Source organism: Oryx dammah, unplaced genomic scaffold, assembly GCF_014754425.2.
Source record: "Oryx dammah isolate SB20612 unplaced genomic scaffold, SCBI_Odam_1.1 HiC_scaffold_24, whole genome shotgun sequence".
In the NCBI taxonomy this organism is placed as follows: Eukaryota; Metazoa; Chordata; class Mammalia; order Artiodactyla; family Bovidae; genus Oryx; species Oryx dammah.
The window spans coordinates 75,974,391-75,990,920 of NW_024070208.1; the positions used below are offsets into that span (position 1 = coordinate 75,974,391).

At 39.2% G+C, this 16,530-nt stretch overlaps 1 protein-coding gene across 1 annotated transcript in view; it reads right to left on the minus strand.

Annotated features, from left to right (window-relative positions):
- NALCN (sodium leak channel, non-selective) overlaps positions 1-16,530 on the minus strand; it is a 297,953-nt gene that overhangs the window by 126,946 nt on the left and 154,477 nt on the right. Inside the window, exon 14 of the mRNA XM_040267414.1 lies at positions 838-975. Within this exon, the coding sequence (XP_040123348.1) occupies positions 838-975 (138 nt within the window). The remainder of the gene's footprint in view (positions 1-837; positions 976-16,530) is intronic.

Genomic DNA, 16,530 nt, shown 5'->3' on the forward strand with positions numbered 1-16,530 from the left:
CAATAAAGAATAGCAGTTATTTTTATTTCATATGGTCCTAATGAACGGTAACATTCTGTATCTTTCCCTTGGAACTTTTAGCACAATATGAGAGCTTAAATTTGATTCTTAAATATATACAAATGTATTGTGTGGAGACGTATATCTGGCATTAGAAAGACCTAAGGATTATATCCTTTTAGGATGCAGGCCACACTTCATATTTTTTTTTCTTTTCTTTTTAATAGACATACATGGAAGAGAAAAATCTGCTTTTGTGACAGAGGAAAATGTCTCCTGGATTTTGGTATTTAGTTTTCATCACACCGTTTACAATATTCACAGACATGTGTTTTGTTTTTCCCCATGTGTTTCTTTTAGTCACACAAAGCGCAGTAACACTGAGCTGGTTTCTAATTAACTGGCTGCACCCTGAGGTCTCCAGCTTCTGTTTTCAGTTTAATTACAGCTGTGAAGAGGCTGCAACAAAACCAAAGAGAGTGTCTCTACACGATAAAGAAAAAATAATAATGTAGTTCCGGTTTGATTCTTAGATCACCGAGGGTGCGGATGTTTAGAGATGGTTAAGTCAGCACACGGACTTGGGACTGCCATTTGTTTTGTCTCATTTTCCCTCATGCAAGCCACTTGACTTTGCTGGAGACAACTTCTTACTTAAATCTGAAGTCTAGTCCCTCAAGTAATTCTTCGATTCATAGACAGAATGGAAGGGACTCTCATCCAACGGGACTCCTCTACCTCGGTTCTCTGGTTCTGAAACTGACAACAGACTAAAAACCTGTTGATGTTCATCCCATCATGAATTGTCAGACAATTGAAAAGAAATCTGAAACTCACCAGAGTGGCGAAGAGGTGATAGAGAATAAAATAGATGGCAACCACAGGCGCCCACATGTGTCCCACGGCATTTAGCGTTTGGTCCATGACATCAACCCATCCTTCCTGGGTAAGGATCTGGAACATGGACATGAATGCCTACAGAGGGAAAGAATGGAGGGATTAAACACCAGCCTTGCACTTGCATGCAACTTAAAATTAGGACTTTGATCTCAGTATTATTAATGCAGGAGGGAAAGAAGAGCCTTCATTCAACAGATAAGAAAGAACTAAGAGCAAAGATCTTAAAAGTCTGATATCTACCTATTCAATGTGGAAAACTAAAATAATTACCTTGCATTAAAATTGGCCCTGTTGGTGGTAAATACTGCTGAGCAAATTAGAAAAAAATCAGGAAACCTTGCTTGTTGCCTCTATTGCTTTTACCTTTTAGCAAGCTAACTATTTAATGTTTCCAAGGGATTAGTGTAATTTATTTTATTTTTTGCTGTCAAGCACAACTTATTTTTATAGCAAATTACATTTGATTGTCTAAAGGCAAATAAGAATAATAATCTTAATTTTATTTTTATAGAATTCATCTATCAAATCATTTCAGTTATGTTAAAAACATGACTCTGAAAAAGAAATATTTCTAAAATGATATAATACTAAGCAACTTCATAAAAATGATCACATTTTTTCATAATTCAAAACATTTTTTTTCAAAGCAGAGTCAAGACCATGGAAGAAACCCCAAGATCAAAAATAAAGTAAAAGATAAAGTAAAATTGAATTAAATTAAAAAGAACACTCAACAAAAGCCAACCAAGTTCAAAGACTCATTCTTTCTCTGCAAAGATCTTTGGTTAGGGTCATTCCTATACATTTTTTCTTATTAAATATATGCTTATATATCCACCTCTGGTTTATGTACACTGTACACGTTGGTGGTCAATAAACAAGAACTTCTCAAGAACTTACGATGCCGTCTGGGAAAGCTGACAATTGGAACTGAATGACTCTGAAAGAAACTGTTATAGACTTCAAGACAATGCAAGACATAAATCAAATTCTCAAGTATTGGGATTCCAAGAAATAAAGTCCAGGATAATAGAAAGATGGACAGAACCTGATAAGAGTTCTGTTATGCTGATAGTATCTTAGAGGCAAAATGGACTCGAAAGATAATCTAACCTGATTCATTCTTTTTGAAGATAAAGAAAAAGAGGCTTAAATCAGGCAATTAGCCCAAAGTCACTCTATTAATTTGTAGCAGTAACAGAATCATGATTTCAAAGCAAGTACTCTTTCCAAGTACTGCTTCCTGCCTTCAGTCTTGTATCTACTACTTCCCAGACCTGATCACACAGTAAGCTCTTTTGGCAGTTTTCTTTACTAGGGATAATAAACTGTTTTACAAGTGCAATGTTCAATGCCCAGCACATAGTGGGTCTGTATGAAGAAAGGAACAATGAATTGTTCAATGAATCTCAAAGTAGGAGACGGGTTTTTCCTCTGAGCCTTAGTCCATGTGTGAAACATTTAACTTCTTCTTGACTTAATTTTTCTATAGTCTCATCACCCTACAAAGTGTTCTGTTTATGAAAGCAAGAAGTATGTTGTTACTGGTTCTTGAGCACAGCATCAACAAGGACAGTTTAATACTTTCCTTGCCGGGGGTGCCTAAGCGAGTATTAGCTTTAATTCATCTTAAAAATGCTTCAGAGAATTTTTCAACACATGGTTTAATGTCATAAGTGTGCCAGACCTATCATTGAGGGAGATTATTTTTCCCCTGTATTTTTTTCTATTGAATATTTATTACATCTGAAGGCAAGGAAAACAAGTTCTGAAGATGATTCACATAAAAAATATTAGATTGTAGACTTCCCTGGCAGTCCAGTGGTTAAGATGCCATGCTTCCACTGCAGGGGGCACAGGTTCAATCCCTGGTTGGAGAACTAAGATCTCACACACAGAAAAAAAAAACAAAAACATATTGTTGTATCTTCTTCAACAGAGACGTCACCAGTGTGAAAGTGTGTGGACATCCAAACAGCTCAATGAAAGGGGAGAAAAGTCAAAACATCTACCAAGGCAAAAGGAATTTTCCTAGACGTGGATTTCTTTCCCTAAAAGTGACAGGGAAACTTGTGATTAAATCCAGTAGATTCATCTTTGGTACCTAGAGGCCAGAAATTCAGGTTTCAGTTTCTTGGGCAGAAACCTACTTCATTTGTTTTCATCTACAGCATTAGCTTTCATGAACACTCAGCCATTGTGCATTCAGTGAAGATTTGGGAACACGGAGCTATGGGTTTATAATCTGTTGCTGTGAGATAAGCAATGTGAGCAAGAACATCGGGTTACCCTCTACTCTTCAGAGTTCCGGAAGAAAAAAGTTTCATTTCTGCACAGCTCAGCCACCTGCAAGTATGTATTGTGAGATGCTGTGAATTATTATTACTATACTCTGTTCAACCATATTTACATTTTTGCTGTTCAGTTATCATTGGGTCCTCCATGCTTGTTGGTAAAATCAATAGATGGATAGTCAATGAGTTGCCTATGAAAATATTGCTAAGTAATAATGTTATCCTGGTAATGTCCTAGGGTAATACTTCCTTCTCCAGGATTCCAAATATTATGACTCATTTGGTAGTAGAAGATAGATATTCAAGCATTAGGTGGAGGCCCCTTACTTTTCACTAAGGTTTCAGAATCTGGCCCAGTTTAATTCACTTTATTGGAATCGCAGTGTTCTTATACAATTTTTAGTTTAGTTTTGTTTTGGTTGAGAGTTTCTGATTGTTTTTCACAAGTTCCTTGGGGAAAGAAATATAGACTTTCTTCCTTCTACTTCAAATTGCTTCCAGATTCCCACGGATTTTTACAGATTGTCTGGCGTAAATTCCACTTCTCTTCTCTTACAGATGTTCTTACTGGAGGCTTCGATTACCCAGAAACCTTTTTATTCTTTCTCTCAGACATTTTCCTTGGAGTCCTCTTACTACTGTTTTAATTTGGACTAATTACCTCCACAACTGTCAAAGCCTTCTTTTTTCGTTTTATTTTATGGAAGTATAGTTGATTTACAATGTGTGTTTAAGTTTTGCTGAACAGCAAAGTGACTCAGTTATACATATGTATATTCTTTCCCATTATGGTTTATCACAGGATATTGAATATAGTTCCCTGTGCTCTACAGTGGGACCTTGTTGTGTATCCATTCTGTACGTAATAGTTTGCATCTGCTCATCCCAAGCTCCCAAGCTTTCCCTTGCCCTCCCCTCTACCCCCAGCTTGGAAACCACAAGTCTATTCTCCATTTGTGAGCTGGCTTTTGTTTCATAGAGATGGTCATCCGTGTCGTATTTCAGATTCCGCCTCAGTGATATCATATGGTATTTGTCCTCCTCTTTCTGACTGACTTTGCTTAGGATGATAATCTCTAGGTCCATCCATATTGCTGCAAATGCAAAGCCTTCATTTGAATCTTCCTTATCTAGATCGTTTATTCCCTCCAATACAATGTCAGAAAGGGATCCCAGAAGCTCCTGCCCATCACTGGTGGTGCCTTAGCTCAGTCGTGTCTGACTCTTGCAACCCCATGGACGGTAGCCTGCCAGGCTTCTCTGGCCTTGCGATTTCCCAGGCAAGAATCCTAGAATCTTCCCAACCCAGGGGCTGGATTCACATCTGTGTCTCTTGCATTGGCAGGTGGGTTCTCTACTGCTGAGCCACTTGGGATTCCCATGTCCATCACTAGAATCCTGTTTCAATTTGTCAACTACGTTTTCTTCTATGTTTTGTGGTCCCAGTACGAGCAGAACAGTTTGCAGGGAGAGAAGTATTGGCTGAGGCCATGGACAGTTAAGCTTGGAATATTAGGACTCAGACATTTCCCCACTGTGGGTAGATTCTGGAAATTTTTATTGCTGCCCAAGCCCATCAGCTTCCTTCCACGTCACTTGCACCCCACTGACTCCAGGTGAGAACAAAGACAGGTCGATTCTGTTGGTCCTAGACCTCTGGGTACCAGGAGAGGACAGCTGGTCTCCCCGATGCCTTTCTCCCCATCTCCTGCTCCCTCCTGATTTCAATTTTCTTCTTTTCTCGTCTTCCTTTCACTCTGCTGAACTTTTGTTTATTATGGAAGAGCCTTAGTGTTTAGAAATTATGACTGTTTTGCTTTTACTCACAAGCCTTCTTCCCAACTGGGAAAAATGGAAAAAAAAAAAACAAAACTCCAGCGTTTTATCTTGCCTTTGGTAAAATGGGGTGAATCAATCACTTCTACGCTTGTGGGAGATTCTTGATGTCTTTTCCAGGGCACTGAGCCTGGAGCCTGAGGCTCCTCAAATTGAGGGAGATGAGCACATATTTTAGGATTTGCTTTTCCAATTTAATTTCTTTTCAACTTCTGGAAAACAGGCTTTGGGCATGAACCTAGAGTACACTTTCTCTCTCTCTGATCCTTTCTCTATTTCTCCCTCCTTCTTTCCTAGTAGCTGCTATTCAAAGATAATGGTATGAAATTGTGGCCTTTTCTTTGTGGGGTGACTGCTGGTATCATTTTTTTCCAGGCTGGTAATGAACTGTTTTATTCATTTCTGCACGTGTTTGGGACAGAAGATTTGTGATTTTTGCTATTTTACCCCTCACATCCAATCTTACAGATGTAAATTAGGGGTAAGCACTTTGTTTACAAGTGCCTTTTCTTTTCTGTGTCTAATAACATAATCACATATTAACCATCCCTATGCAGGTCAGACCCTGTTCACTCTGCAGGTGTCTGACTGCAGCTAATTGAATCAGAGATGAGCAGTTAACCTGAGAATGGGCCAGCTGCAGAGGACGTGATCTGGAACAAACAACCCTGCCGATCAGGGAAGAGAAAAATCAATCAAAAACATCTCTAATGAATTTCAAGTGGAAGTTACAGGGAAAAATCACACTGTTAGCAGTAGGATCTGGAGGCACATAAATGAATGGGATTGGCTCTGCAGTTCAGCAGGAGCAACTTAGGGGTCATGGCAAAGTCAGTTGTTGTTCAGTCCCTGAGTTGTGTCCGACTCTTTGCCACCCCATGGACTGCAGCACACCAGGCCTCCCTGTCCATCACCATCTCCCAGAGTCCACCCAAATCCATGTCCATTGAGTCAGTGATGCCATTCCACCATTTCATCCTCTGTTGTCCTCTTCTCCTCCTGCCTTCAAGCTTTCCCAGCATCAGGGTCTTTTCTAATGAGTCAGCTCTTTCCATGAGGTGGCCAAAGGACTGGAGCTTCAGCTTCAGCATCAGTCTTTTCAGTAAATATTCAGGGTTGATTTCCTTTAGGAGTGACTGGTGTGAGGGACTAGGGAAGGTGGTAATACTCTTTTTTTAGACTTTTAAAAGTAACAGCTTTGTTGAGATATAGTAAAATTCACCGTTTGAAGCAGACAATTAAGCGGTTTCATTTCCTCACAACTAAGGCAAGACTCTTTTCATCATTCCCCCAAAACAGTCACTCCCCATCACTCCCTTTCACATCCTTCACCAACCAACAATACCCTTTGTGTCCCCATGGATCTGCCTATTGTGAACACTTACTACAAATGGAATCATATAATACGAGGTCAGGGTTCTGTATCAGCACTTCTTTACCTTTTATTGCCAAACAATGTTTCATCTGATGGACAGACCACATGTTATCTACTCATCAGTTGATGGGTATTCTGGTTGTTTTCACTTTTTGGCTATGTGTTGCTATGAACGTTCAGGTACAGATTTTTGCTGGACATAAAAATTACCTTATACTTAATATAGTTTTACTGCATATTAAAATATATGCAAAATGTGTATTTACTTTAAAAAATCTTGACATTAAAAATTTTTTAATGTGGTGAGGAATACAACTCAGGTTATTGACATTCAATTTTCCTTTTACAATATAATTTGCATGTATCTTATCTATCTTTAGTGGGTTTCCAGAACTCTTTCTCTGCAGAAGATGAGCCTTCAAAATGAAATTGGTTTGACAACTTATACAGTAGCTCAACCTTTTTACGGAGGGTGTCCCTGCTGTGTCTTACCACCAATCAGCCATAAAATAGAAGATCTTCCGTGACAGTATTCACGGAGTGTAAAAGTGACACCTCCTTCAGTTTTAATTGCCTTAATCATTCACCTACTCAGTCTCCTTGTTTCTTTTTTCCCACTGAAATAAAATGCAGAGGAGTTGTATCTTCTGAAAAACCTACCAACCAAGACAGAGGAGTGGGTGGACTTGGATCTGGTGTCTCCTCACAGCTAGGGCGTCTGCCAGACATGCGGTGGGGGGACCTCAACACCCAAGGGGACCCAAGGAATCCCCAAAGGACCAGCAATTGTTTAATTATTTAAATGAGAACTTGTGTTTACAGCAGAAAAAACCACTGATTGCATGACTTAATATTTTGCTGTATAGTTTCTTTCATTTAAAACTTCTCAACGATTCAAAGTTTTAACAATATCTAAAATGACATCAATATATAGTAAGTGTTGGGCCTACCTAACATTGGAGTTAAATTTTCAAAACGTACACTGGTTGGAAAAATCATGACTGACAAGATCAAGGTCTTACTGAGAGTTAAGGGTTGGGGAAAACCAAGAAAAATGACATTATATGTATTTAAAAGTTGCCCAGTGGTTCAATGGTAAAGACTCCACCTGCCAATGCAGGAGACATAAGAGACGTGGGTTTAATCCCTGACTCAGGAAGATCCCCTGGAGGAGGAAATAGCTACACACTCCAGTATTCTTGCCTGAAATATCCATGGACAGAGGAGCTTGGCGGGCTCCAGTTCACGGGTTGCAAAGAGTCAGACACAACTGATCGACTGCTACGGTACAGTCCAATATTTAAAACCTACAGTAAATAAAAACTCTTTAAGAGTCACCACTTACTGCAACTAAACTAAGTTATCCATAAACACAAATACTATGGATTTGAAATCTGGAGTAAAATCATAGTGGTGGTGGTGGTTTAGTTGCTAAGGCATGTCCAACTCTCGCAACCCCTTCCAGGCTCCTCTCTCCATGGGATTCTCCAGGCAAGAATAGTGGAGTGAGTTGCCATTAATGCTAAAGCCATTGGCAGTAGCCATTTCTTTACTTCAATTTTCCTTGTCTCATTTAGATGGAGCTTCATGGCCGATTAATTCAAACACACTTTTTCCAGCCCTGCAAACTCCATCCCCCTTTTTGCCAAACTCTCAGGAAGCATGCTGACTCCTAGGTGAATCTAACTCTCCAGGTCTGCACCACTCCAGCTCCATATGGAAACAGGCTCCCTTCCACCTTGGCCTGCAAAGAGGCCCCCACACTGTCCAGCCTCAGGCTTTGCAAAACTTCTCACCTGAGCTAACCTTGTCCACCTCATCTCTGTCCTCACTGTCAAGAGATGCCCTCCCCAGAAGGGACAGTCAAACGAGAGCCGTTTAAAACAGAGGCTGAAGAACTTTCCCTGGTGGCAGTGGTTGAGAATCTGTCTTGCAAAATGTAGGGGACACAGGTTCGATTCCTGGTCGGGGAACTAAGTCCCCACCTGCTGTGGGGCAACTCAGCCCTGGTACCACCACTACAGAGAGGGTGCTCTGCAAGGAAAGATCCCATGAGCTGCAACTAAGACTGGACACAGGCGCAATTAAATAAATAAATATTAAAAAATAAAATATAGAGGCTGAATGGGCGGAGGATAAAGACCTTAGCCCTCCATGAGTTTCAGGGTAGAGAGGCAAAGTACCAAGTGTTGAGCTCTGCTGTCACAGAGGCTGAGTTTGGATTATATTTTTAAGAAGATATTTCCTTTAGATACATGAAAGTGTGACAGTGATATTGATAGCATCATTTTATTTCATCTTGGAACTGACTCCAAAGATAACTTCTGCCTGTAAGTGCCTACTATTCTGTGTGTGAGTGCGTGTGTGTGTGTGTGTGTGTGTGTGTACCTGTGAGTGTGTGCACTCAGTCGTGTCTGACTCTTTGCAACCCCATGGACTGTAGCCTACCAGGCTCCTCTGTCAATGGAATTTTCCAGGCAAGAATACTGGAGTGGGTTGCTATTTCCTTCTCCGGGTGGTCTTCCCATTCCAGGGATTGAACCGGCGTCTCTTCCATCTCCTGCATTGGCAGGTGGATTCTTTAGCACTAGGGCCATCTGGGAAGCCCATGTCTACTATTCTGCTTTGTCTTAGTTGGTACTGGCCGTCAACTGGAAAACTTTGATTTTATACAACATGCTTTCTAGTCTATTTACTCAGACTATACCTTGACTATAAAAACTATAGAATAAGGTAACACGAAATGTTTTGACACTATATTTACTATAAGTTGACTTTTAGTGCTGTTGGGGACAAGAGAATTTATTGAATAAAAAGTAAAAAATCACAGTGTTGGTAAGTGGACTAAAAGTAGGGAGCTAAATAAAATAAGAGCTGGGTGAGCTCTAAGCCATCACATATATTAGAATCTTAAATCGAATATTGGTTGAGTTTTGTTGTAGGGCCTGGAGAGTTTTGAAGATTTATTAGTGACTTTCAGGTTATAAAGCTTTTGAAGTTCTCTCTCTCTACGTACGGACTGCCCTGGTGGCTCAGATGGTAAAGAATCTTCCCCACGATGTGGGAGACCTGGGATAGACCCCTGGGTCAGGAAGATCTGGGAAGGCAACGGCTACCCACTCCAGTATTCCTGCCTGGAGAATTCCATGGACAGAGGAGCCTGGCGGGCTAACTGCACAAAGAACTGGATACAACCGAACGACTTTCACTCACTCTTTCTATGCATGAATTCTCTTGGAATTTGAGATCTGTTGAGATCAACTACCCTTGCTGGTAATAGAAGCAAAACATTAAAAATGTTAATTTTTTTTTGTAAAACAATTACACCTTATTGCTTGTGACTTAGAAGGAAATAAAGTTGAAACTGGTGGTTTCAATTAATTCTGACTCTCTTTTAAGTTGGTAAGAAAGACCAAGCAGTACTTTTCCTTTTATTTCAAAATGAACCCATATTATTTATTTTGCTTTTACTATTTCTAAAATATGCCTGTTGCCAAGCATTCCATTTAAATGAATTAAAAGAGGGGGGAAGTCTGTTCATTGGTCAAATTTTAGACTACTATGGGAAAGTCTCACTGAATCTAGACTAATGTAATTGGCTTTAAATGTCAAAATGAGCTTGAATGTAATTAGAAGCAAAGCAGAAATCAAAATGTTATGCTTATTCCAGCAGCAAATTACTCTAAGTAGAGTCTACACTTAAATATAATTTCAAGAGTGAAAGGAAAGATGGGAGAAACTCATTTGCAAAATCTAGAGCATCTTTTTCCAGTTACGAAAGTGGATGTAGGTATACCTGATCATCACTTTTCTTACAAATGGCCATGCTTGGGTTAACTTCTAATGTATAACAGTGTAACTGACCATGTGGACAAAACCATGGATTTGTACAGCAAGTACAGATTTTTTTCAGGGCAATATTTTTAAATCTTGTTTTTAAACATGAGAAGAGGCACTGAACAACGACCAGCATTTATATGGTGCTTAGCAGCCCCCAAGGTTGTTCACTGTCCATTATTTAGAGTGACTTTAACAATAATCTTGTGTTACTCACTGTACATTTTACAGATGAGGAACTGAAGTATGCAGGCCTTAAATGATTGACTCAAGCTTGCAGGTAGCAAGCGGTGTTGCTGGGTCTTTAGGCTGGAGTCTGTGGATTTCAAATTCCTTCTGTGTTTTTGGACATTATAGATAACAAGACATCTTTAAGATCTAGTCATTGCTGATCTCCTATCCTTATCTAAATTGCTAAAAGAAACAATATGCTAGACTAAATCATATTTAAAATTATTACCCCTTTGTCAAGTACAGTACTGACTGTGTATCTGTAACTCTATATTATGCTCAGCTCGTTAATGAAAATTAGACATCTCCAGGATTTTTTCTTTTTTGCTAAAATAAGCTTCACTCATTATCATTTTTCCCAAATGAAAAGGACACAACCTTTTCATTTTCGTGAGGATCTAAAATTACAAACTGTCTTTTAATAATAAAAATATTTCAATGATTTCAGACTTAAATGTTAAAGTTTCTATATTAGAAACATTCATCTTAAAGAAAAAAGATTGAGATGAACTGAATGAACTTATATTTTCGCCCTAACAATCTTTTTTGCAGAGTATGATATTTTTAGTTGAAAGGTATATATTTCCCAGCGATTATGTTAAAATAATTCGGAAATGCAACCATCTAGCTGACAAAACAAACAGCTGTGAAAATGAGACCTGGAGATTTATGCAAATAGGAGACTTCTGAATTAATTTCCTTCATAGAACACACTGTCAAGTTTCTTGGAGTATTTATGCCCTATTTCTTAATTAGTGATTTTGCTAATGTCAGTCATATTAAATTTTCCTAGTGTGAATGATGCATTTCAATGGCAAATATGAGCTATAAAATTGCAGATGAAAGTTGATGTTTTACTTTGGGTGCAATAGAGATTTAGTAACATACAGAATAGACAGTATTCCTGAGAACAGAGGTATGTCTTATTGTGAAATAAAACTGAGGGTTTATTAAGAAAACTTCTGTAACCATGATACCACTGAGTTTACACAGGAATTTCTCCGTGTTTTCCTACTATCTATTTGTATACCTATGCTCAAGAAGAAGGGTTTTCTATTTGGCTTCAGATAGAAAGCAGCATCAATCAATAAAGTGCTTATATTTTTGCATACTAAAAAACCCTACATTTTAGAAATGGAGTTTGTCTATTTTTTGCTCTGTTTTAATGGGCTTTGATTTCTTGTTTATCTTCACTCCAAGTTCACAAATAGAAAGCTTTACTGCAAATTATACTGTCTGCTCTTTTCTATTGCAAACATAAATTTCAAAGTCTTGCTTCTATTTTTTTTTTCTTTTTATTTGGCTGTCCCACATAGTATGGGGGATCTTAGTTCCCTGAGCAGGGATCAAACCCATGCCCCATACATTGGAAGTGCAGAGTCTTAACCACTGGATAACCAGAGAAATCCCTTTGCTTCTGTTTTGGTAGTGCTTATTTAATACTCTTGGAGAAGGAAATGGCAACCTGGAGAAGGAAATGGCCACTCACTCCAATATTCTTGCCTGGAAAATCCCATGGACAGAGGAGCCTGGCAAGTTCCAGTCCATGAGGTCATGAAGAGTCAGACATGACTTAGTGACTACTTAACACTCTAATGCCTTGAAAATAAAGTTGATAGCTGCTTACCAATAAATATTTAATTGTAAAAAAATTTAATTGTAATGGCTTGATTTCAATAAAGCTGATTTTATAAGTCATAAACTAAAATTTGTCTTATTATGTAACTGAGTCTTATACAATTTGCATATCCCTTATATCTATATCCATATTTTCCTTCAATTACAATTTACCAGCTAATGTTCTTGTCATTTAAAAAAATGAGATTTTTTTTTTTTACTGATGCATAATTATATGAGCGCCAAAGAATTGATGCTTTTGAACTGTGGTGCTGGAGAAGACTCTTGAGAGTCCCTTGGACTGCAAGAAGATCCAACCAGTCCATCCTAAAGGAGATCAGTCCTGGGTGTTCATTGGAGGGACTGGTGTTGAAGCTGAAACTCCAGTACTTTGGCCACCTGATGTGAAGAGCTGACTCATTGGAAAAGACCCTGATGCTGGGAAAGATTGAGGGCAGGAGGAGAAGGGGATGACAGAGGATAGGATGGTTGGATGGCATCAGTGACTCAATGGACATGGGTGTGGGTGGACTCTGGGAGTTGGTGATGGACAGGGAGGCCTGGCATGCTGCAGTTCATGGGTCGCAAAGAGTCGGACACGACTGAGCGACTGAACTGAACCTGCCTCCATTGTTTTAAACCAAGAAACAATTCATTGTACAAAATTTGAAAATACCAAAAGGTATGAAGAATAAAATAAGTTACTTTCAGTTCAAATAAAAGGTTGTATATATATTTTTAGAATTTGTTGTCAAACTTGAAAATTCTACCAGTTTTTTCTCCCAGAGATTTATATATACTGGCAATGAAACTGAACCCAGCTGTAAATATAGTGTTGTATTAGGCTTCTTTACTTAAATTTTAGTTATCATTTATGTTATGCATGACTAACCTCATTAATTTTTCTGTAAAAATTAAGCTTTGATAACTATAATAATGCCATTATTTCCAAAGTCTGCTTAGACATTCTATTACGATTTGACTTTAAATTTGCTTTAAAATTTTCACAATGGTGAATAATGCTACAAAGGGCTTTTTTTTTTTTTTAACTTTATCCTATCATGTTTCCTGGACATTAACCTTTTAACATCGATGCATAGAGAAGATGTTGGGAAGGCTGGACAGAGTCTTCTGCAGAAGTAGGCAGTTGTACCCAAGAGGTGGGCAGTGGGGCAAGAACGAATCTACATATCAGTCATTAAATGGTCCAGTGTTTAGTCCCAGATGTGGGATAGTGAATGAGAAGCTATTCCTATTTCAGATTCTGGCAGTAATCTTCTCTGTAATAGAATTTTTTACTTTTTTGCATTTTTGTTGAAAGTTGCAAAGGACTGACTAAAAAGAACAGTATAAACCAGAATGGGAACTGATTTTCAAACTTTCAGTTTAAAATACAGAAAACTGAATACTTAGTGTCCAGCTAATGCCCCAACCTTTTACCGAGGGACCCATTTATGTTGGGAGGAGAAGGGGACAACAGAGGATGAGATGGTTGGATGGCATCACCAACTCAATGGACATGAGTTTGAGCAAACTCCAGGAGACACTGAAGGACAGGGGAGTCTGGTGGGCTGCAATCCATGGGGTCGCAAAGGGTTGGACACGACTTAGTGACAGAACAATGTCAAATGTGACTACTGCTAGGAATTTAGTGTTTCATGCTACGAAGGGAGATTTCCATGCCACTTAAGAACACTAACTGCTGTTGTTTGCTGATTCCCTTTTCCATTGTCAGTACGATGTTAACTAGTCGGATACTATTATATCCTTTGACCTTCTCAATAATCCTCTAAAATATTTACTACTGTTCTTTTTTCATTGATGGGAAATTGTACATTTCCATGAGAGAATAGTTGAAATGTCTGACTATAGATTGTATATTTTGTAGGCAAGACTCAACAAAGTATTAAAATATAATCAGCTTTTCCTTAGTAAAAACATATGCCCACAGAAGCTCATCTTAACTGGAGGAGACACAGAATATTCCTCATTTATGATTCTCACTGATTTTTGAAGATGGTACAAAGGAGTAGCCTGATCATTAAAATAATATTAATGGAACATGGCAACTATTAGAAGGGAAAACTGCAAATAAGATAATTGGTAGAAAACTAGCAAAATATGAGGAGGAGCAAAAAAAAAGTTCTCCCCCAGTGAGTATGCTTCTTGGGTCAGGGTAGGAATTGAGGATGCTTTATCCAAGGAATGTAATAATTCCTTGTACTGCAGCTCAGCAGTCAGTGATACCAACACATAGCCCCAGGGAAAGGCCATTTCTGTGTGATTCACCCTTTATTAAAGTCGTCCTGCAAGAGGAAGAACACAGGATATTATTTTATCACTATGCCACTGATGAATCACCAAAAAATAAATTCAAATAGAAGCCAAAGAAGCTTGTCTGCTAAAGCAGAATGGAAATAGAGTTAATTTTTCAGTTTTTTTGAGCTATATATTGCATTCAGTTCAGTTCAGTTCAGCTCAGTCGCTCAGTCGTGTCTGACTCTTCGCGACCTCATGAATCGCAGCAAGCCAGGCCTCCCTGTCAATTTAAACCAAATTGCTAGTCTCTATTGCAGGGCCATGTCCAGACATGGATGACAATTTGGCTTAAAGCCTCAGATGGGACTGACTTTATGAGATGGTGGAAGATTTGACACCATAATGACCACACAGATAAAATAAAAAAAAAAAAAAATCACCTCCCTTACAGCCCTGAAGATGCCAGAAATTCCTCAAGTGATTGTAAAGTTTTGTCTTTGGTCAATAAAAGTGAGTTTTGTTCAGTGAAAAACCTCCTCAGAGAAACAACATTTTTTCCAGTGTAAACTCCCTCAAAATAGCTCTTCCACCATTCTCCAGGAAAAATAAAGAAAGAGTAAGCATCTTCAGTGGCTCCCCTGTGTCACCATCTGGACCGCGGAAGACACCCAACGGTCTGGCTCCAGCCCAACCCTGTAGTTCCTTTCACCCATCCCTCCACGCCCCGTGATTCTCCACGCCTTGGATTGACTCACGCTGCTTTCCTTACATGGAATACTTTCATCTAATGCCATCACCCAAATCCTCTAGGGGAATCATATTTACCCCTGATGACAACTCTTCACAAAGCTTTGCAGTCTTCCTTCCCTGGAAGTAATCTCTCCCTCTCTTATTAAAACAAAATGATATTTGAAAGCACGACCCATAGCCCATAATAATGTTCCCAGGATTTTTTAAATACACTCTAGGGTATCTCTGATATTGCTTTACAGCCAACTCCAGCTGCGTGGGCACATTTCACCTTCTGGCTTGAGTTCTTTCCTGTGTGTCTACTGTGGGGTGAGTTGAGTTCCTTCATAAATCTCAACTCTGCTGTAAGTGAAAGTTAGTACCTTTGGGCATGTGTGGGCAAGGCATAGTTCCATCCCATGGAGGATGCTGTCTGAATTATAAACCACAACAAAAGAGGCACACGATCTCTTTAGTGTTCATTGTGGATGGGTGGATGCCTGCAATATTTGTGGGAAACTTTTGGTATGCAGCAGATGAAAGTGAAAGTGTTAGTCACTCAGTCATGTCCCACTCTTTGCAACCCCATGGACCATAGCCTGCCAGGCTCCTCAGTCCATGGAATTCTCCAGGCAAGTATACTGGAGTGGGTTGCTATTTCCTACTCCAGGACATTTTCCTGACCCAGGGATCACACCCAGGTGCCCTGCACTGTGGGCAGATTCTTCACCATCTGGGCCACTAGGGAAGCTGATGCAGCAGATGAGGGGAGTATAAATATGAGGATATAAGAATCAAAGTGGACATAATAGCTGTAATGCAAACAAATGCAAAGAGATGTATAAATAGGAGGATATAAGAATCAGATGGAGGTAATATCTGTAAAGCAAACAAATGCAAAGACACGTGAGGCTGCAGCTGGGGAAGATAGGTCTGAGGAAGCCTGGCCTCAGGCCATGCCTAGAGAAAAAAAGTTACAGCTGTCTGTTGAAAGACAGTCCAAAAAGTGGCATTCTTTTTTTTCTTTTCCTGTTCTCAAAAATTTATTACTGAAATTCTGTCTCTGATCACACCTGTGAAAAAGTGATTTAAAAACCACAGGGAATTCTAGATGACACACAGCAAACATCCTATAAAAGGCTTAGTTAAGACCCCAGAGGGACTTTCCTGGGGGTCCAGTGGCTGAGACTCCATATTCTCAACGCAGGGGGACTGGGTTCAATCCCCGGTTGGGGAACTAGATTCTACATGCTGCAACTAAAGATCTCGCTGTCTGCAACTAACACCCGGCACAGTCAAATTAATTAATTTGAAAAAAAAGCCTCCAGGAATATAATGGAAATTTCAGGACCAAAAACTAACAGGTAGCTGGAGTCTAGAAAAGGCACCTTCCCTATGGGATTTATAAGCTCTGCTAGGCTTTGGTTTTTAACATCGTGTCAGGCACAGAGG